The sequence below is a fragment of the Chrysemys picta genome, chromosome 6 (genome assembly GCF_011386835.1).
Source record: "Chrysemys picta bellii isolate R12L10 chromosome 6, ASM1138683v2, whole genome shotgun sequence".
NCBI classification, from domain to species: Eukaryota; Metazoa; Chordata; order Testudines; family Emydidae; genus Chrysemys; species Chrysemys picta.
The window spans coordinates 44604259-44625592 of NC_088796.1; the positions used below are offsets into that span (position 1 = coordinate 44604259).

At 42.7% G+C, this 21334-nt stretch overlaps 2 protein-coding genes across 6 annotated transcripts in view; both read left to right on the top strand.

Moving 5' to 3' along the window:
• Window positions 1-21334, top strand: part of LHFPL2 (LHFPL tetraspan subfamily member 2) — a 219719-nt gene that overhangs the window by 168586 nt on the left and 29799 nt on the right. For all 5 annotated transcript variants that reach the window (XM_065550072.1, XM_065550071.1, XM_065550069.1 and 2 more), the window contains one exon: window positions 6878-7639. In XM_065550072.1, coding sequence (XP_065406144.1) covers window positions 7210-7639 — 430 coding nt within the window. In that variant the 5' untranslated portion in view covers window positions 6878-7209. The remainder of the gene's footprint in view (window positions 1-6877; window positions 7640-21334) is intronic.
• The window catches only part of AP3B1 (adaptor related protein complex 3 subunit beta 1), a 580418-nt gene that overhangs the window by 122370 nt on the left and 436714 nt on the right, over window positions 1-21334 (top strand). The gene's annotated exons all lie outside the window — the stretch shown is intronic.

The window sequence follows — 21334 nt, forward strand, 5'->3', positions numbered from 1 at the left end:
CACTCAAGCTGACAGAATGGGTATGGGGGGAAGCTCAGTTCTACAATTTGGTGGGAGCCTTCCATCTTCAGTTAATAGGATTCTAAAATACAAGGAGATAATGTAGAACTGGCCATAAAATCATTCTAGAACGTAGTTGCAGGGCTCTCACCTTGTTATTCTAATGTCTTGCTTTCAGGGCTTTTGTTGTTGTTGTTGTTGTTGTTAAATAAGCAACAACAGTATGCAGCTGATTCAGATCTGAACTTTGCAACTCTTCTTCTCCTCTCAATGATGGGCCAAACCAAAAACCTGCAATGGAACACTTCTGAACTTAAGATCAAGCCCTGGCTTCAAATGTTATAATTTGGATCTATCTCCAACTGTAATTTATTTTTGCACAGATATGCAAAATGGAGGAGAGTACAGTTCTCTAATACAGATAAGAGGAAAGAGCATTTAGTTTTATTTATCTGTTTTGCATTTAAGAACATTATGCATTAAGAATTCACTTTAAAAATGAATGGTTTTTTTTTCTGATTAAAAACAAAAAAGGGGAAGTAGCTGGGTTCCCCTACTTAGAAATTGGATCTCACTTTGCTGTGTTAGTGTAACTTCAGGCTTGCCTACACAGTGGGCTAATATGCACTACAGGGGGGGTGATTTCTAATGTGTTGCACTGTGTAGACTCTGCTGATGCACTAAAGGTTCCCTAATGTGCTTTAATGTAGTGCTCTACTACATTATAGTACTCTAGGGAATCTTTGGTGCTCACCAGCAGGGTCTACAGCAGGGGTGGGCAAACTATGGCCCGGGGGCCGCATCTGGCCCTGCAGTTGTTTTAGTCTGGCCCTCAAGCTTCCGCCGGGGAGCAGGGTCCGGGGCTTACCCGCTCCACGCGGCTCCTGGAAGCAGCAGCATGTCCCTCCTCCAGCTACTGTGCGTAGGGGCAGCCAGGGGGCGCCGAACGCTGCTCCCGCCCAAAGTGCCTCTCCCGTAGCTCCCAGCCTCACCCCAGAGCCCTCACCCCCAGCCAGAGCCCTCATCCTTTCCCCCACCCCAACCCCCAATTTTGTGAGCATTCATGGCTCGCCATACAATTTCCATACTCAGATGTGGCCCTCAGGCCAAAAAGTTTGCCCACCCCTGGTCTACAGGGACCAATTAATATACAACATGTTAATGCACTTTAGAAATCACACCCCTGTAGTGTATGTTACACATACACACACACACACATAGACAAGCCTTGTGCATAGTGTCTGGCCTTAAAAGGTGGAACGTCTTAAAAAGAAGTGAGTATGAATGATAATTTGGGGTAATTCATTTTATGTCTGATAAAATAGTAACCAAACGGTTGTTAGCCCTGTACATTGTATAGTTACTGCCATTTCTGAACGCTGTATGGATCTCAGGGATGAGAGATTACAGAACATGTGCAGTAGACTTTCCTTAAATTGGATTTGGATTGTCCATATGGCTAAGTAATTTTCCAAACCAAATTAAACCTACTTTCTGTACGAGTTGTGCTAATGCTTGCTGAACAGGGCGTTCTGTTCACCCTATCTCAAAAAAGGATATAGCAGATATAGAGGGAGTTCAGAGACCGGCATGACAATTATTTGTCATGGAAAAAACTTCTCCATGAAGAGAAATTTAAGCGTAGGAGTGCTTATTTTACAGAGGATGCAAATAGGAGGGAACATGATAGAGGTATACAAATAATGAATGGCATGGAGGAGGTAAACTTGGTAGTTCTATTCACTTTTTCTTCTAATATAAGAACATTAAATTAAAATGACAGGCAAGAAATTTACAACTGATAAAGGGAAATATATATATTTTACACAGTGTATCATTTGTTTGCAACACTCATCCCAATTTATCATTAAAGCTAAGTGTTTAGTAGGATTAAAAATGCTTAAACATTTATATCATAAAGAAAACATCCACAGTTTCACTAGATAGGATTTTTGTTTATAAGGGATATAAACTCACATGCTTCAGGGCACAAGCCAACTACGAAATAATAAGAGTAAGGAAGAAATGTTCCCGGTGAGCGCGTTATTCCATTATTGTTTACTGTGGTGGTTCCCAAACTTGTTCCGCCGCTTGTGCAGGGAAAGCCCCTGGCGGGCCAGGCCGGTTTGTGTAACCTGCCGTGTCTGCAGGTTAGGCCGATCGCGGCTCCCAGTGGCCGCGGTTCGCTGCTCTAGGCCAATGGGAGCTGCTGGAAGCAGTGCGGGCCGAGCCGCCGCTTCCAGCAGCTCCCATTGGCCTGGAACAGCGAACCGCGGCCACTGGGAGCCGCGATTGGCCGAACCTGCGGACGCGGCAGGTAAACAAACCGGCCCGGCCCACCAGGGGCTTTCCCTGCACAAGCGGCAGATCAAGTTTGGGAACCACTGGTCTACTGCAATGTTTCTTGCACCTTCCTCTCAAGCATCCAGAACAGGCCAATGTTAGAAACAGGATTGTGGATCACATGGACCAGGGGTCTAATCTACAGGGCTGAATGGCGGTTTTTGAAAGCTTGGGGCAAAATCTGAAAATGAGCCTTCTCCCCCTTCAAAAAAAAAAAAAAAACCACTGAGAGGAAGCCAGGGTGTGGGAAGGGGTTGGAAAGCGAGCCTTCCCCACACTCATCCTGCAGCTCCTGGGAGGCTAGGCCTGGCTCTTCTCATTATGGAGGGGTAGGTAGCCAGGCCAAACCCAAATGGCGCTGTGGCCCTATGCGCCAGTTGCAATGACACTCACTCAGATTTGGCTTGACCACCCCTCCTTTGTGATGGATGAGCCACTGGGCCAGACCTGAGTGTTGCTGCAACCCCATATACCAAGTCACAGTGCCACTCTGTTTGGGGGCCTGGCTGATCTGATATGGCAATTTCTATATCCCTATTATGCTGTACATCTTTATGAAAAAAACCAGTGTTTTAACATGTGGGTTTTTTCCCCTGTTCTCATTTAAAGGAGATGTAGGAAAGCTATGCTCCCATTTGGAAGCATCCCTTATACAAGAATTAATTTATGTAAAAGTACTCACGTACAGCCATGATGCTTGTTTTAATAGGAGAACAGAACATTATTTATTTGGGGAAGATTTGAATTGTGAAGGAATAATTTAGAGGTTAGTCTGCTTTCTTAAATCATAGTTTCTGGAGAGCTTTTATTAACTTGTCATAAATTACATACGAAATATTACTAATTTACTTTAGAGATGCAGAAATTTTGATGAATAATCCTAAGAACTGAAAACCCATGATCTCACCTATGAGGGAGCCACTTTTGCTAACACCATGACATGTCTGGGAAAATTGAGTCTCAGAATCGTTATCAAACTGTTGTATTTTATGTTTTTTGTTTGTTTGAAAACTGGGAAACTGCTTCTGACTTTACTATCACAGGCAAATTCTGTTATCTGTGTGCTACATGTGACAAATCATACATTTTTAATGGCTTTTCCTTCCAACATTCAGATGAAATTTCCACCTAGTAAAGTAAATGTGAACCTCGTTCTCTTCTATCGTTTTGTAAACATTTTTTTATTGCATTAGTCAGTCATGTTAAGAAGATAATTTCTCCATTAAACTCTTACTTAAGAGCACAGGCGACATCAGAAAAAAATGTATTGTTACAGTGGACTTTCCCTGCATTCCAATTATTATTTAAAATAGAAATACTTTTTTTGGCAGACTAGTATATCATCTCTCAGTATATGTTATTACAAAGGGTGTATTTGAGTTAAAAGCACATCAGCCTGCCTGAAAACTTCACTCTGTTGTTTTCCCCTCCCTTTTGAGAGTCAGGTAGTGAACTGAACTATTGTTATAATGATACTTTGTAGTTACAGTGAAAGAGTTTGTAATTGCCAAGTTTTAATAAGAAAATTTATCAAGTTGCATTTTAATAATTTACCTCATACAGCAATGTATATGAGTTGCCTAATTATCAGAGGAGCAGATGCCTTTTTTGCAGTTTCAGCTGTAATGGAGAGGATTTGGGTGGAAAAAATACAAAGCTTAGTTTTAGCTATGTTAATGTAAATTGTTGGGAATACATCCAGGAAATGATGTCAGCAACAGTCTGAGGAACAGAGAAACAGGCTGAGGTCTGGGCCTGGACTGAGTGAGATAGTGATTTGAGTCTCATCACATGACAATGACAGTTGAAACAAAGTATGTGTATGAGGTTATCTGGGTACATCTGCAATTGTAGATCTAGAAGAGGAGCTCATCAAGAACAGAGTGCTGTGAGATACCCACTTATATGGGGAGAGGAGAAATCCAAATTCTTGGGGTAAAATCCTGGACCCATTGAAGTGAGTGGAGTTTCCCATAGACTTCAGAAGAGCCAAGATTTCACCACTGGTCTCAAAGGACTCAAATTAAATAAAGGCCCCATTTCACTTTACTGATGCATCATGTGGTTTGAAAGTTTTGAGGCAAAGGAAATAGGAATTTCTTTGTGGCACCCTCTAATCTTCATATATTGGGTATTAGTAGTAATATTCAGTGGCTTTCTGCTTTTAATGAATGGCAGATAGGAATTCATTTGGGTTCTAGATTCTTTTTCCTTCAAGATCAGTTGGCCATTAGTATTTAATTTTTAAGTACACGTCAAAAAATCCTATATTCTCATCTCTCAATAGCTAACTTCAGTGCATTTCCTGCTAATCTTCCCTCCCCCACCTCGCATATGACATCATTCAGGGCAGGTAAAAGGCATATGTTATGCTCCATTTCTAATTTTAAGGAAGCAATTTGAATATAAATTGGGGATACCAGCAATCTCAGTTGTCACCTCTAGGTGATTATTTTGTCAGTATTAAGATCGGTATAATTCTGGAATTTGCATTAGCTACTAATTTTTTTTCAGTATAGCTTTTGGACACACTATCAAAGTGGATTTAGGGCTTGTCACAAGCAAAAAGTTTGCCATAGCTATTCCACAGTAGCTCCCCAGGTGGACACCAGTCTTATTCTGCATAAGAGTGCCTTTGTGCCCTTTACCTTAAGGGCATTAAGCGGACCAGAGGATTAAGATAAATCGCATAAAGGCATTCTTAATGCAGAACAAAAGTGTCCACATGAGGAGCTAGTGCAGAGTGATTAGTGTGTTTTAATTCCCCACCCTAGCTTATTTCTCAGTCGCTTCCTCATGAAGACAAGCCCTTACTGTAATAGTTGCACAACAGCTTCTTAGTCCAAATGCAAGCCCTGATGCTGAACACTACAGATTTTTCTCAGATGAACAAACTAGAATTTATGAGCTATTGATGTCTGTAAATAGAGCAGTGTAACAGTGTACTGCATTTCAAATGACTGAGTTACCAAAGACTAGCTTCCATGGCTTCTTTCACCATCAAAGTTCAGATTTGGACTGAGATTTCTGATGCACCTTACACAATATAAGATCTTCAGGGTCCAATCTAAACTACCTCCCACCTGCATTTGGTCTACCCAACTCCTATAAAAAACAACACTCATCCCACCTCAGATATATAGAGAGTAGAAAAGCTACAAGAGTAGATGGCGATCTGACATGGAAGGAGCACAAATAGGCAGGGGAGGTAGGGCATATCTGTGGTGCAGTCCCAGACTTCAGAGGGAGATGGAAAGAATAGATAGATTGAGCAGTGAGGAGGAGTTAGAGCAGGGGTGGGCAAAGTTTTTGGCCCGAGGGCCACATCTGGGTATGGAAATTGTATGGGGGACCATGAATGCTCACGAAATTGGGGGTTGAGGTGTGGGAGGGGGTGAGGCCTCCGGTTGGGGGTGCGGGCTCTGGGGTGGGGCTAGAAATGAGGAGTTCAGGGTGCGGGAGGGGGCTGGGGGGGGCGGGGAGGGGAGGGGAAGGGAAGGGCTGCAGGTGCAGGCTCTGAGGTAGGGGTGGGGATGAGGAGTTTGGGGTGCAGGAGGGTACTCTGGGCTGGGACCAAGGAGTTCGGAGGGTGCGAGGGGGCTCTGGGCTGAGGCAGGGAGTTGGGGTGCAGGGGGATGTGAGGGCTTTCACTGGGGGTGTGAGCTTTGGGGTGGGGCTGGGGAAGAGGGGTTTGGGGTGCAGGAGGGTGCTCTGGGCTGGGACTGAGGGGTTTGGAGGATGGGAGGGGGCTCGGGGTGCAGGCTCTGGGCAGCGCTTACCCTCACTTAAAGCTAAGCAAAGATTAAGAATACTGTGCAATATCAGTTCAGCAGAACTATTTCAAAATCTTGGAACTTTGGGATGTTTCGATAGATCTGATGTGTTCCAGTGGGTGGGTTATTCCCAGTTTCACTTCTGTTTTGCTCTTCATTGAGACGTAAGCTGGAACAGCAACAGTAGGCAGCAGTCTAGCTAGGAAGCTGTTTCAGTGAAATAGTATGAGACTGGGTTCATTCATTGCACAACTGTCACATATGATCCTGATGTGAAAGAGCTCGTATCCTGTCTCCTTCCCAGAGGTACTCAATGTCATTCTGCTAGTTTGAGTCCCAGCACTAAATACTGGGCAGCACTCTAACAATGCACTTATGAAAAACTACCTAAACAAGTGTGAGCATTTTACTGGATAACTCCCAAAAGCTAGTAGTTTCAACAGGTGGGTTGTGGGTGGCTGGGTATGTTTGGAGTTGCTGGGACCTTGCTTACAAAGTTTTTGACAAACAGCTGCAAGTAGGATGGGACAAAACAGATACTGTAAGTATAGCAGTGCAGTAGGAGATTAATCACTCCATTGAGTCTAAGCTGGGAAGTTTCCAGCAGGCTGTATTTGACAGACCCTTGTTAGAACTTTCATATGTTGATTTAGAATGATCTTTGCAAAACATTGGATTGTTCTCTGGAACTGCGGGGGTAGAGTCGAGCTTTTTTTTTTCTCTCTCTCTGCTAACATTTTCATCTTCTTTCTTTCCTCTAGGTGTGTGATGTAAAAGCAGTGGGCAGTCCTCGGGCCCTCCCCCACACTATTGTAACGTCATGTGCCAGTATGAATATTAAAGCAGAAACACATACTTCAGTACTCAGCAACCAAAGGAGAAGCTAAACACTGAGAACAAATGACTGGAGTGCTTGCAAAACTTTGGGCAGCTAACTTCTTCTCCTCCTTCCCTGCTATTGTGAAACAGCTGGAAAAGCAGAACTGAAGCAGCATTTTTTGTGGATATTTTTTCTTTTTTTTATTTAATTTTTCCCCTTTGTTTTGGGTTTCAGACTCTCAAACTGCACTGACCGTAAGCACTGGACAGCAATATGTGTCATGTCATTGTAACTTGTCGCTCAATGCTGTGGACACTCCTGAGTATTGTCGTGGCTTTTGCAGAGCTCATAGCTTTCATGAGTGCAGATTGGCTAATTGGCAAAGCCAAGCCTGTGAGCTCTGAAGATGTGGACAACAGGACAGGAGGCTCACAGGAGCCTTATCATCCAACTTTGGGCATCTATGGGCGTTGCACCAGAATCTCGCACATGCAGGTTTCCAAACGAGACACGCTTTGTGGGCCCTATGCAGAGAACTTTAATGAGATTGCCAGTGGGTTCTGGCAGGCTACTGCTATTTTCCTAGCTGTGGGGATCATGATTCTCTGTGCTGTGGCATTTGTGTCTGTCTTTACTATGTGTGTGCAGAGTGTAATGAAGAAAAGTATTTTTAATGTCTGTGGGCTGCTACAAGGGATTGCAGGTAAGTGTGATTTGACAGCAACTGAAAACTGCCCCAACTATTTTATATATAACTCTTCCATATGCCAGTGTTTAGGAATTTGTCTTGTTTGAATAGCTAATCATCATGTAGGTGGATTAAGGATTGCACTGTGCCAAGGTGAACAGACCAAAGTTTCCTATATTGCTGTTCAAGTCTTTCTTCTGTCTGAAAAGTGTGTTCCAGTAACAAGGATTTCTCTCCTTAGCTTTGCTCTGTGGTGTTAGCAAACGCTGGCACCAACAATAGTGTGTCTGCCTCTCACTCCTTTAATGATTTTTCCATTAGTTCTGAAGGCAGTTCTCTGTATCCATGTCTCTCTCACTTCGGGGTCGTGATGAGAGTAAATCCCAGGCATAGAGCTATATTTGCATGCACGGGCTTATCCAAGAACACAGTTTGACCCATGGTGCTTTCTGGAAATAAGACCCTTCTTCATTCATCAGGGAGTTCAGTTGCTTTTGAAGAGGTGATTTTACCTTTTCACTGCCTAAGTGATGGTCATTTGAACTGAACAAATGAAGTGGCTTCTGGTGACTTGTCATTTCTAAGTTTCCTGAGAAATCTGGTCAGATATTATTCAGTTTTATTGCATATTTTCTGGAGCGTAACAAAAATTCTGTGCAGTGAGATCAAAAAATGAATGCTAAATTCCTCCCTTTCCAATGGATGCTAGCTAGTAGTTCTGGGAGCTTTCATTGATAAGGAGTGTAAAAACCACTATCATGTGAAAGTTTTTGTATTATAGACTCTGCTCTGATCATTTCAGGACAGAGGCTATCTTCAGATATAACCATAAAGACCTTCATGGATCTATTTGGGAGTCACCAGGGTGGCAGCAGGAAATAGGATATGTACAGAAGTCTTTTCTTCACCCTCTGGGCTGTGCTCTCAACCAGATATGTTCAAACCATAGAAAAGGGTTTTGTTCAAAAGAAGGTTGGCATTTCAAATTGATTCTCATTTTAGGCAGACCAGTTTGCCTGAATGTAGTAAATGCCTATGTAGCCAAACAGTGTCCTGTTGGCTGCATGGTAAGAGGAGATGCAAGAGTGCAAGTTTAATTCTTTCTAAAGCTAATTATATGTTGTGCTCAGTTGCAGGCTAGTTTATGCCTAGTAGCAGGGTACATGGGAGTGTTGGGAGTGTGTAAAGAGCCTTCCCCTGGCTGCATGCAAATGAGCTCCAAGACGCTGTAAACCTAGCTAGGACTCATGACTCCCCAAAATGGGGTGAGGAGAAGGTCAGGCCTGGCAGCAGCCAGCAGAGCTGTCTGAGTACAAGTGCAGCGCGCATTGCACCTCGAAGTGGGGTGCTGTAGTAGCTTCCCCTGCACCCCCTGGAGATCCAGAATAAAGGCATCATGCTTGCTTCACACTACCCGCAGTGTAAGGCTGTGCCCTCAAGGCACAATAGAGCCCTAAATTGGCTCTCAATTCACCTGTTTAGATGGTGGCATACAACTAGCAAAGGGATTTTTTTACAATGAAAACGGCACCTCTTTGGTCTGACCACTCCGTTTTGGAAATTCACCATCACAAATGCAAAAAATATACAGGTCTGAATGTCAGAGCTGTAGCATCTCATTGTACGTTTTAGCTTTTTACCTTTTTTAATTGCCACTTATTTCAGAAATTAGCAGGTCAACTGTAATTTTGCTGGGCTGATATTCCCTTCGTTTTAAAATGAGGTGAATATTTATTTATAAAGATTCTAATTTCAAAACTAGTAGGAGGCAGATTCCTGAATCTTGAAAGACTGTTCTGGACTGGAGACCAGTTCTACTTGCCTCTGAAAAGGGAATATGAGAAAAAGAATTGTATGTTTTATAATTGAACCAGCTGTGCCTTTAGGAAGAACTATGGTTTCAAGAATTGAGTTATCTGATGGGTAAAGCATTTCTCATGTGTTAGGGAAGATGTCAGTCCCTCTTTTTGAAAAGTGCTATGAATGGAAGCACTTCCTTCTTATAGTGTAGATAAATCCACATAGCATGAACCAGGGTAATTGAAAGGTCACATTATTTAAACTGTTGCTATGGTAAAGGCCCATATAATTATTTGCAGCCAGCCATCTTGTGACTAGTGATTTGTTCTCTCAAGATTAATTTTACTGAATGCATTGCTGCTTTGTGCCGATAGTATTGCTGTATCTGGATGGCTGAAAATGTTTTGCTGATGACTTGTCACAGCTGTGAGGTTTAATTTTCTCAATTCTTGATTTTGGAAAATATTTAACCAAATGGTTCAAGAAGGACAGCTGTCAGCATGGTTGAACTTTAAGTAACAGAATTTTAACAGTATTCCCACATCTAGAGTAATACTGCAGCTATCAAAGCTCGTAAAGGACAGCCATGCATGGTCCTGACTCCTTGTCTTAAGTTTTCTGATCTTTCAAATGTGACTCTGTAAAGAAGCAGGGGGAATAACGTTCATGAAGTAGCTTTGCTTTTCTCTCTCTCTGTGTGTGTGTGTGTGTGTGTGTGTGTGTGTGTGTGTGTGTGTGTGTGTGAGAGAGAGAGAGAGAGAGAGAGAAATTTGCAGTTATGTAGTACATCTTTTCTTCAAAGATGTGATGCTCTTACTTCAGGTTCCAACCACAGCACAAGCATTTACAGGAACTGAGGATCTAGCAGACGTAATCACATTTAAAATCTCTATATCTTTGCTACAAGGACTTAATGTAATTAAAACATTCTGCAAGTTAATCTATTCCTGGAATTCATCATGAAAAAAAACAATAATGGACACCGGATGTATCATTTCTGTCTAACATCTTAGGTTGTGACCTGGGAGTTGTCTGAGGTGAAATTGTAGATTACAAAAATGCATCTCTTCTGTTATGGCATTGGTTCAACTTCTGTCCTTGGACACATGTCTGGAGCTCCTGTTTAGGTCAGTGGGAGCCACACACATATCTAGTTTACAGAGAGTTTTTGTTTGTTGTAGACAATCAGAAGTATAAAGCTTAATAGAAAAAATCTGCTTCTTTAAAAAGGCCCTTTCAAAATTTTGGAATTCCTTTGTAGTGGAGTAAGTCTTTCAGCACTCACTTTTAAGACTAATTCCTTTTATTGTGGAAGTGCAGAAATATTAACTGGCAGTCTTAATTTTGTAAACATATCATGCCATCAAGAAACGAATCTGTCATCTGCTCCAAAGAGTGGAACCATATCATTAGATAAATAATTATTGCCTAGCATCTAGGAGACTGGACAAGCATTCATTTGAATGTCTTTGTGAAGCATGCAATCTGTTTTTAAGGCAACTGAATCACTTGGAATGCTAGGGGCAAATGATGCACTGTTCTAAAATGCATATATTAATTGATAAGCAAATAATTCCAGGTAGATTGTCATAGTCACTATCAAGATGTAGGTAGTTAATTTTCAACAGTCCATGAGTCATATGTGCATATTATCGTCATTTATTTATTTGTATTATGGTAGTGCTTAGAGGCCCCAATCAGGACCCCAGTGTGTTAAGCAGTGTATACACCCTTAAAGAAAACCTAATCCCTGCTGAAAAAGTTTACAATCTAAGTAGATTGTATTAATAAATCACCTTCCAATCCTGGCATTCATGTTTACTCCTTATTCTTGTGTCCTGATTGACACTGTAAATTGTTTAAAAAAGCAGAGCTTCCTACAGTGACATCAGACTTCTATCTCTGGTATAATTTAGTTCCATTATGAGATTGGTCATTATAAACTTTTTTTAAAATCAACCTTATAGGTATTAAAAAAAAAAAGTGAACCTTATGCTCTAAATAGATAGTAAATAGGCAGCACTGAGTCTGAATGCTAGGCAGATACTGTCCTACATTTATATGAATTTGGCTGAACAGGCATCTGCTCTAGTGATTTCAGACTGGTTTATGAATGTGTGGGCTGGGACTTAGAGACCTTCAGTGACACCCTATCCACATGTCAGAACAATGGGACCAGATTAGCAGCGTGAATAACTTGACATTATCTGAACTCTGAGACATCAGCAGGCCAAGTCTGTTTCCGTACGGGGAACAGCACAATGTCACTCTGACAGAGCTTTACAAATAAATAAAATGATGTTTCTTAATATATTGGAAAGGCAGTTTAATTTGTTACTTCCATTTGAATTATAACTGCCTTTCTTTGCTGAAACAAGAATATATTACCAGCCAGGCCTATTAAATGGATGATGTAGCCCACAGGTCCTAAAACCTTTTCATAGTGTGGACTGTATTTTTTTAGGGAGCCATCTTGGGGACTACCTTTTCTTGTCCTCCTCCCCTGCTGCCAGACTGGGACCCCCATTATTCAAAATCTGTTCTCCACACCATTACATTCAAAGCAAATTCCACCCCATATTATTTAACATTTACATTGCATTAGCAGCTAAGGCCCACAATCAGGTGGGGACTCCCATTGTGTTTGGCATTGTACAAACATATAATAAATGATAGTCCCTGCCTCAAAAAGCTTAGCATCTAGAAGACAAGACATAACAGGTGCTGAACTAAACAAGCAGGCCCGGGTGGCAAGGGGCAGATGGGGTAACATAAATATAAGAGGATGTGCAAATTCTCAGCCTGTCAGGAGTAGTGATCATAGTTCTCCACTTACCAAGCCGTTATCAGGTTTGCAGTTTACCATCAGTTCCTCACCCTCCTCACAGTTTCCCTTATCCCAGAACAAATAAAAAAAAAAATCTCCACTCCCAGAGGATTAATTTCCCCTCCACAATGAACGTCAGTTTTCCCCAGTGATATTCAGTGCACACCTGGAATCAAATCCATTCCCCCCAGCTGAATCTCAGTTTGCTTCAAACAATTGTCCATCAGGTGACCTGGCCTCCTCCCACCAGAAGCACTTTCCAGGATCCCACTCCCCCATCACAAGTCCCCACCATGCTCCATCCCCTTTGTTCCCTTCAGTGTTCCCTCCCTCTAATCCTATCCTCTTCTCCAGCAGTCACATTTCTCCATGGTGCTTCTCCTATTCCCGCCACAGACCACAATTTAAGGCAGGAGTCTCAAACAGGTGGCCCGGGGGGTTATTTTCTTCGGCCCGCGAGCTCCTCGCGCCCCCCGCCCCCCGCGTTTACCTAGAGCGGCTCGGGCCTGACGCGCAGCAGGGACAGGGCAGGCTCCCTGCCTGTCTGCTTGCCCTGAGCCCCATGCTGCACCTTGCACTCTGACCCCCTGCTCTGAACCCCCTGCTCCACCCCACACAGCTCCCCCCCACTGCCCTGAGTCCCCTGCCGCACCCTGACCCCCTGCTGCACCCCTCACCCCTCCTGCATCCCAGACCCCAACTCCCTGCCCTGAGCCCCTGCCACACCCCTCTTGTACCCCCTGGGGGAAGGGACGGGTGGGGATTTTGGGGAAGGGGTTGGAATGGGGGCAGGGAATGGGCAGGGCCTCATGGAAGGGGTTGAGTCGGGGCGGGGCTGAGGGCGGCACGGGGGGGAGGTGTCAGTAATGCGGCCCTTGGGCCAATGTACTAGTTCTCATGTGGCCCTTGTCGTCATTTGAGTTTGAGACCCCTGATTTAAGGGCTCTCCAGAGCACAGTTTGGGAACTTCTGATCTAATCTTTTGTTAATAACAGTGATTTAGGGTGAATTTGTGCCTCTCTGGATTTCTCTTAAGAGGAAAAACTCTGTTTTTTCAGTTGTTTGTATTTGCTGCATCTTGGTACAATAATCCCATTTCTGATTATTTTAGTAGCAGCTCTCTATCATCCATTTTAATATGTTATGACAGCACAGTTGGGTGCCCTCCACCCACAAGCTTTGCTATATCAGTTCCAGTTTCCTTAGCAAGCGTCTGTCCAGGCTCCATTTTTTCCAAAGCATGGCTGTTTTTAGCTGATGTAGTCAGGATGTAAACTAGTTGTTCGTTGTAGCTATACAAATTATGTCTCAGAAATTGTTGCTGTGGACTTCAAGAATGCAGGTGTACATCTGCCAAGTCCAACATGTTACTCATCTTTTAAACTATAGAACAAGAAAATCCAGTAACCTAGTGACAGGCAATTAAGAGCAAGCAAACTCTTTAACCTACATTTGAATCCAGCTGTGCATAACAGCATAATCACTGCTGCCGAAAATGATAGTGCTAGAATAACTCTTAGTGTAGGTGATGTAATATGTTGTTTTTTGTTGAAAGCTTATAGACAGAATTTATTTTTGTTTTATGTATCTCCTATAGAGAAAGAGACAATCTTTTAGCATCTCTCCTTGTTGCATCAGGAAAGTTTCAGACTTAAATATGTTCCCTCTTTCAATATATTTAATATAATATAAATATTGAAGTTAATTTAAATTCTTGTTAAACTGGCTTATTAAATAAAATATAGTAAACATTTAAAAAAAACGTAAGTACTAAATGTGCTTGAATTTTAGTGCCAGACACACTAAATTCATATTATGTGTGTCAGACACACACACACACACACACACACACACACAGTTCAGCATGGACTTGAGGTTGTTAGGGGAGTGCAACAAGGGTCACTATTACATTCTCATGACAGATCAGTGATTTTGAGGAATAAATGTGCAGCCAATTGTTGAAATGTGCTGATGACAGAAAATAGGTTGGGAAGGAGAAAGGAAGGTGCAGTCAGAATAAAGAGAGGAGATCAAAGTTCAGAATTAAACAGATTAGAAGTCTACTGAGATAAGCTGTTAATGCAATTTATTATACTGAAACCTAAAATAATCTGGCCACGGACAATCAATATTTCGTATGAATGCATAAAATGCTGTGACACTCCCCTAACCACCTCAGTCCACACTGAACAGTTTATGGGCACCAAAGTACCCTCCTTTATCTTTTATATCCAAGCTATTTTTATTGTTTATACAGTGCCATAAATGTGTATGATGCCTTATGGATAATTAACATTGGCATTTCCTGTAACAAAGAGCTTAATTATTTCTCCATTTACATGGACAGAAATTTTATAGGCACCTAAATGTAGCCACTCTTCAAAAAATTTCCCCACCCTGTTATTTTTCGAGGCATAGCCTGTCATTTTTTAGCACTCTTTAATGTGGCAAACCCACCCACGACTTGCATGAGCAACTAAAACCCCACAGTGCTGGAGGAGTTTGTGTGAGCATGTTTGGGTGACTGACTTGAAGTGGGACTTAAGCCCTACAACTTCTGCCCTCGTTCCCATTTGGGAGATTGTTCCCAGGGGAAGAGGAAGGCAAGCTGAACTTCATGCATTTGTGTGTGTGAGATGTGAACTATTTGTGGCTGGGAGCTAAGGATGGATCTGGAATTGCATGTAGTGAATGGTGGAATCCAGATGTAGTCAGGACTGGATGTGTGCAGGGAAGGAGTAGAAATGGCTAGTTCTCTGGGAATTGTGGTGTGGCAGAGAGGTGTGATTGAGAACTACTAGGATACAGGGTGGGAATTGGGAATTGCTGAGAAAGTTGAGAAGGAAGCAGGGGGTCTGTCAGAACTTGCTGCTGAGACAGGAGGATAAACAGAGGGGGTGGAAATGTACTGGACTTTCCTCTGGGGTTGGGAGGTAAACTGGAGGAAATAGGGTCTTGTAATGGAGTGGGGCTATTAGAACTTGCTGAGTAGCTGTGAAATGCATGATGGGAGCTGCTAGAGAGAATCTAAGGGAAGGAGCATTTTGGAATTACAGCGCTGGGTAGCCTAGAGTGATCAGAAGTTGTAAGTGGAGGTGGAAAATAAGGAGGCAGACTCTGCTGGGGGAAATAGGGACATGCTAGGGAGCAGGGAGGTAAGATATGGCATGGATTTGCCTGGATTCTTGCTGCTTGTGGACTAATGGAAGCAGATGCTAGGCAAACGGGGTGGAGAAAAAGATGCAGTGTGTTGAAACAGAAGCAGCAATTCAGTTAAGTGGGTGCAGTAAGGTAACCAAACCCAATAAACTTCTATTTGTTTTTACGAAAGTGTGGAAACACAGCCCAAACTTTTATTATTTTATTTTGAAAACAAGTGTTTCCTTCTAATATTCAGCCTACAATGTTTTGTCTAATGCCAGTGTTCTAAATTCTTCAAAAAACAAACAAACAAAATGTGTGTGTGGTGGGGAGGTGATATAGTGGAAATCCTGACAGAGCGTTAACTTCTATAGCATTCTGAATAGTGTGGTATAAGGCCTCCTCTAACTTACATGGCCAAATGCCAATGTGACAGCTAATACATACTTGGCTGCTGAAAGTTCAGACTCAGGGGACCACTGTGTGGAGGAAGGAGAGGGGGAATATGCCAAAGAAGGAAAGCTGTGCTAACGCTAAGTATATAACATGCTAAACAGCCAGTGAAGTAAAAGGTACAGTATGACTGACTTTAAAAGAAACATTGTATAAATATATCCCTATAAGAAACAGTTGTGCAGAGTTTGTTTGGACCAAGTTGTACATGGTCTGGTGTGATATAATGAAGATTTTCTCATATTAGGGATGTGTGTGTGTTGGTTGTTCTTTTATTATTTTTATAACAATTCAAATTTTTACAAAAGTAGATTTTTTGGTCATTGTGCCTCTTTCCATTTCAGTGATAAATGATGACAAATTGAAATAACAGGGAGGTTAATATGTTTAGGTATCCCAAACAAAATATAAGTTTGGGCAAATGGCACATGTGGGTGTAGAGGGGAGGCGGGCGTTGACAACTGAATTTGCGGGGCAGGAGGAGAGAGAAAGAAAAGGGTGTCCAACACTCCCCTCGCTTCCTTTTTAAGAATAAAACTAGGACATGGTGCAGTACAGGGCTGAGTGAGAGAGGAAAATATACATATTGTTCTGCCTCCTTCTGGCTTTTTCTCTGTCATAGCCTTTTTACAGTATTTTTACTCTCTATCTGCAGCCCCATCGTCTTTATTTATGATAGGGGGAGGGATACCTCAGTGGTTTGAGCATTGGCCTGCTAAACCCAGGGTTGTGAGTTCAATCCTTGAGGGGGCCACTTAGGGATCTAGGGCAAAATCAATACTTGGTCCTGCTAGTGAAGGCAGGGGGCTGGATTCGATGACCTTTCAAGGTCCCTTCCAGTTCTAGGAGATGGGATATCTCCATTATTTTAAAAAAATTGTGTATTATATATACAATATGTAAACCCCCTGCTCAAAGTACTGCCTCTTTTTCCTGCTCTTGTCTCTTCCTCTATCACTCCTGTCTGCTCCTTTTCTTATTTCTTCTCTTTCCTATGACACTCATCCTCTCCTCTTCATTTTTCTCCCTGGCTCTCCCCATCTGCCTCCCCACCACTCTCTTTGCCACACATTCACTCCTCACTCCATATGCTGTAGCAGTTCTTTCTGAGTCTGCTTCCTTTCTCCCACCCCCCATAGTCAGGAACAAAAGGCTCTTTAGTCCATCTGTACCCAGCCACAATCTGGTATTCTTCAGGGAGGTGAGAGGCCTTGCTGCTGAGCCAGTAGCCACTTGGCTTTCCATGCGGCTGAGCTGCTTGAATGCTTGTTCTCACCACAGCATAGCATGGAGTCCGAGCAAGCTCTAATGGCACGTGGCTCTGAATGTGGGAAAGGGCTGGCTTGGTGTCTCATGTGATGGGGCCAACGCTGAGGTGTATTCTGGAGTGCAGGAGGAAATGTGGCAACACATGAAAGGGTGAAGTACCTGTTGTGAGTGTCACAAACTCAGCTGGCTGACAGGTCCTTCAGGTGACCAGAATCTGGAGGGGTTCAAAATAACTTGGATAAAAGAAACAGTAAAACCAACCAGGATACCAGGACATTCCTAGACCTACTAGAACTGGTGCTATTACAGCTCATGAGTTTTTATTTCAAAGACATCACTTCTATTAGGCTAGATTTCATGGTCAGTTCATTTCCGATGTTGCCAAGATATGCCTGTATGAACACACTGATTCTTTATTGAGGTTATAGTAACTCTTGGTGTGTCACTGGAGGCCCAGCAGATTATACGCTTTCAATCTTCACTAATTAAGTTTGGCAGTGACATTATTTTTTTTTCACTCCTAGGAAATGTAGCTTGTAGGCTCTTTAATAGGATTGCATGGAGTGTTTTTTTCCATTGAATAACATTTTATCTTGCCGCGCATGAATACCAGATTCCATTATCTGTGCTGAAAGTCTCCAGTAGCCAGGCTAAAGGGGTAGTGGGGCACTTTTTAAAACCCTTGTTTTTTCTTCTAAGATTTTAGGTAATACAGTTCAGACTGCCCCCTTTTAAACATTAGGACAAGCATAATAGAATAGTGAGTTTCACTTCCAGATCTCAGAGGGTTACGTCTACGCTGGAATAAAAGATCCATGGCACGGCCGTGGTTGGCCCAGGTCAGCTGATTCAGGCTCATGGGAATTGGGATGTAGGGCTAACATTGCCGTGTAGACATTCAGTCTCCAGCCTGAGCCCAAGTGTCTACACACCAATTTTACAGCACCGGAGACCGAGTCCTGCGAGCCTGAGTCAGCTGACCCGGGCCAACCGCAGGTATTTAATTGCTGCGTAGATGTAGCCGTAGTCTAACCTGTTGTAACACGTAGGGTGCAAACACTGCAGGGGACTATTTAAACTATAAATTTAGTTTAGAACCACTGAAGATTTTTCATCGAAATTAAAAACAAGAAATAGTTTAGAGCATCTCTGTTAGCTCTGAGGGCCTGACTGTCATTTAGTTGCTCTGTTCTTGCTCTTGGTATAGGAATGGCAAGTGGCAGTGGGAGGAAACAATGGGGCTTTGAGCCACCTTTATTCTTCTCATAGTCTGGGCCCTCACTCCTCGATGACTGGTAAAGCAGCCTCAGCTGGTACAGCTTACACTCTGCTTCCCCTCTCCATACTCCCTCCTTCTGTCTGTCTCTCCTCCCACCCCACTCTGTGGCTAGAAGGTGGGCTGAAGAAGAGCTACTCCAGGAGTTGTGTACCAGTGAAGGAACCTCCTTATAGAGGAGGAACAGAATACTCCTGGGGTTCTGTTTGGACCCATTTTACCAGGGGTCGGCAACTTTTCAGAAGTGGTGTGCCGAGTCTTCATTTATTCACTCTGATGTAAGGTTTCGTGTGCCAGTAATACATTTTAACGTTTTTAGAAGGTCTCTTTCTATAAGTCTATAATATAGAACTAAACTATTGTTGTATGTAAAGTAAATTAAGGTTTTGAAAATGTTTAAGAAGCTTAATTTAAAATTAAATTAAATTAAATTGCAGAGCCCCCCGGACCAGTGGCCAGGACCTGGGCAGCGTGAGTGCCGCTGAAAATCAGCTCGTGTGCTGCCTTTGGCACGCGCCATAGGTTGCCTACCCCTGCACTTTACACTACTAGTGCTGTGTCACAGGGCCATTTCACAATAGAGAACCAACCCATAGGCCTTCTAAATTTTTTAAGAAAACCAAAATGTTGATTTAGCCATCCCTAAGTAGCATGACAGGCATGTGCTTTTTCACTTTTCAAATGAGCAGGATACAACTTGTATATGCTAGTCAGGGGGCTGGCATGCACCAGTGTTGCAATGGTGGGAAGGGTTATATCTAGTGTTGTGAAACAGCTGTTGTTGCTTTCCTTTGCGTCTTCTATGGACAGAATAATTCAGGAAAACAACAAGGAGTCCCGTGGCACCTTAAAGATTAACAGATTTATTTGGGCATAAACTTTCATGGATAAAAAAACCACTTCTTCAGATGCCTGGAGTGAAAATTACAGATGCAGGCATTATATAATGACACTTGAAGAGAAGGGAGTTACCTCACAAGTGTAGAACCAGTGTTGACAGGGCCAATTCGATCAGGGTGGATTTAGTCCACTCCCAATAATAGATGAGGAGGTGTCAATTCCAGGAGAGGCAAAGCTGCTTTTGTAATGAGCCAGCCACTCCCAGTCCCTATTCAAGCCCAAATCAATGGTGTTAAACTTGTAAATAAATTTTAGTTCTGCTGTTTCACTTTGAAGTTTTTTTGTTCAAGTATGGCTACTTTTAATCTGTTCTAGAATGTCCAGGAAGATTGAAGTGTTCTCCTACTGGCTTTTGTATGTTGCCATTCCTGATGTCCAATTTGTGTCCATTTATTCTTTTGCATAGGGACTGTCCGGTTTGGCCAATGTACATGGCAGAGGGGCATTGCTGGCACATGATGGCATATATAACATTAGTAGACGTGCAGGTGAATGAGCCTCTGATGGTGTGGCTGATGTGATTGGGTCCTCTGATGGTGTCGCTAGAGTAGATATGAGGACAGAGTAGACAACAAGGTTTGCTACAGGGATTGGTTCCTGGGTTAGTGTTTCTGTGGTGTGGTGTGTAGTTGCTGGTGAGTATTTGCTTCAGGTTGTGGGGCAGTCTGTAAGCGAGGACTGGCCTGTCTCCCAAGGTCTGTGTGAGGGATCGTTTTCCAGGATAGGTTGTAGAATAATTCAGGTTGACTTGTGGTCAGAGAGCCTATATTTCCACTCATAACTAAAGAACATCCCGAATCTATCATCCGCAGTACAAACTGAATGTTTAGGTACTAATTTATCACAGATTTGTATGGCAAAATAGTACTTAATGGCAGCAGACAGCACTCTACTTATTCTCAAGGCTTCTTAATCTTTAAAAATGTTGAATGCTCCATTTTGCCCCAGTAGGTCAGAGTGAAAACTGACCTAAAATGGAGACTGGTGGCTAAATTAGTGTTTGTGTCTACACTGCTGTGCAGGAGATGTGGGTCACAATCCTCTCCTTGTATTCCTTCCTGTGTTGCCATGGGCTGGCAAGATTGGTTGGGGGGGGGAGCATATTCAGCTTATGAAGAGAAAAGCTGGAATGCTTTGAGTTGTTCAGTAGCAACAACTCCTACTAATTAAGGAACTGAGTTGATAGTTTCAAAGACATCCCAGCAGGTTCTCCATGGGAAGGAGGGTAAGATACCTATGTTGTCAGGATCTCAAGAGGAACTTGTGAAGCAAGAGAAAGTTTAAATCCTTAGGGTTCCACTCCCATGAAAAGGGTTGGAATGAATAAGGGAAAATTAGTAGTAGTGGTGGTAGGAGTATTTAATTATTATTTATACAGTGTCCAAGTCATACATAGCACTTAATACATTTTTTTTGTATTGCTGAAATCTTGTAAACTCTTCAGTTTTCATGGATGTGATGTTTAATCTTGACTGTACCAGCAGGGCTACCACTCTCACTGAACCACTCTGAAGCGCAGCAAGGCTGGTCCACACATCCAATCACTTCTGCAACCCGTGAGAGGGGTTGGGTCTTTTTTTTATCATCCGTTTGCTTCCAATTTTCTTCCCCTCAATTAACAGGGAGTCTAACCACAGTGTTAAAAGATGATAGAGAGTGGGTGCTTATGCACACCTTTATTGTTAAAAGAAGGGTTGCAGGCCACTAAACAAGTGTGACAGAGAAGAGTGTTACATTGTACCAGTAGCCAAAGCTATGCAGGCAGCACCTGGCTTGCTGTCATTCTGTCAAAAGAACCCACATGGAGGGTTACAAGCACTCTGATTTACTTTAGTTTCATTTAGTAGTGGCAGTGCATATTTCATTCCCATAGTAGCACATAGTATCCTGGTTATTCGCCTTCTCTTCCATCTCTCACACACACACCAGTCCCAACACCATTTCTGCATCTGTCACCCTCCTACCAACCTATTTCTGTTTTGAATGATTAGAAAGCTTACACAGATTTGGTTCTAAATAAAGAAAAACTTGCCATATTCACAAT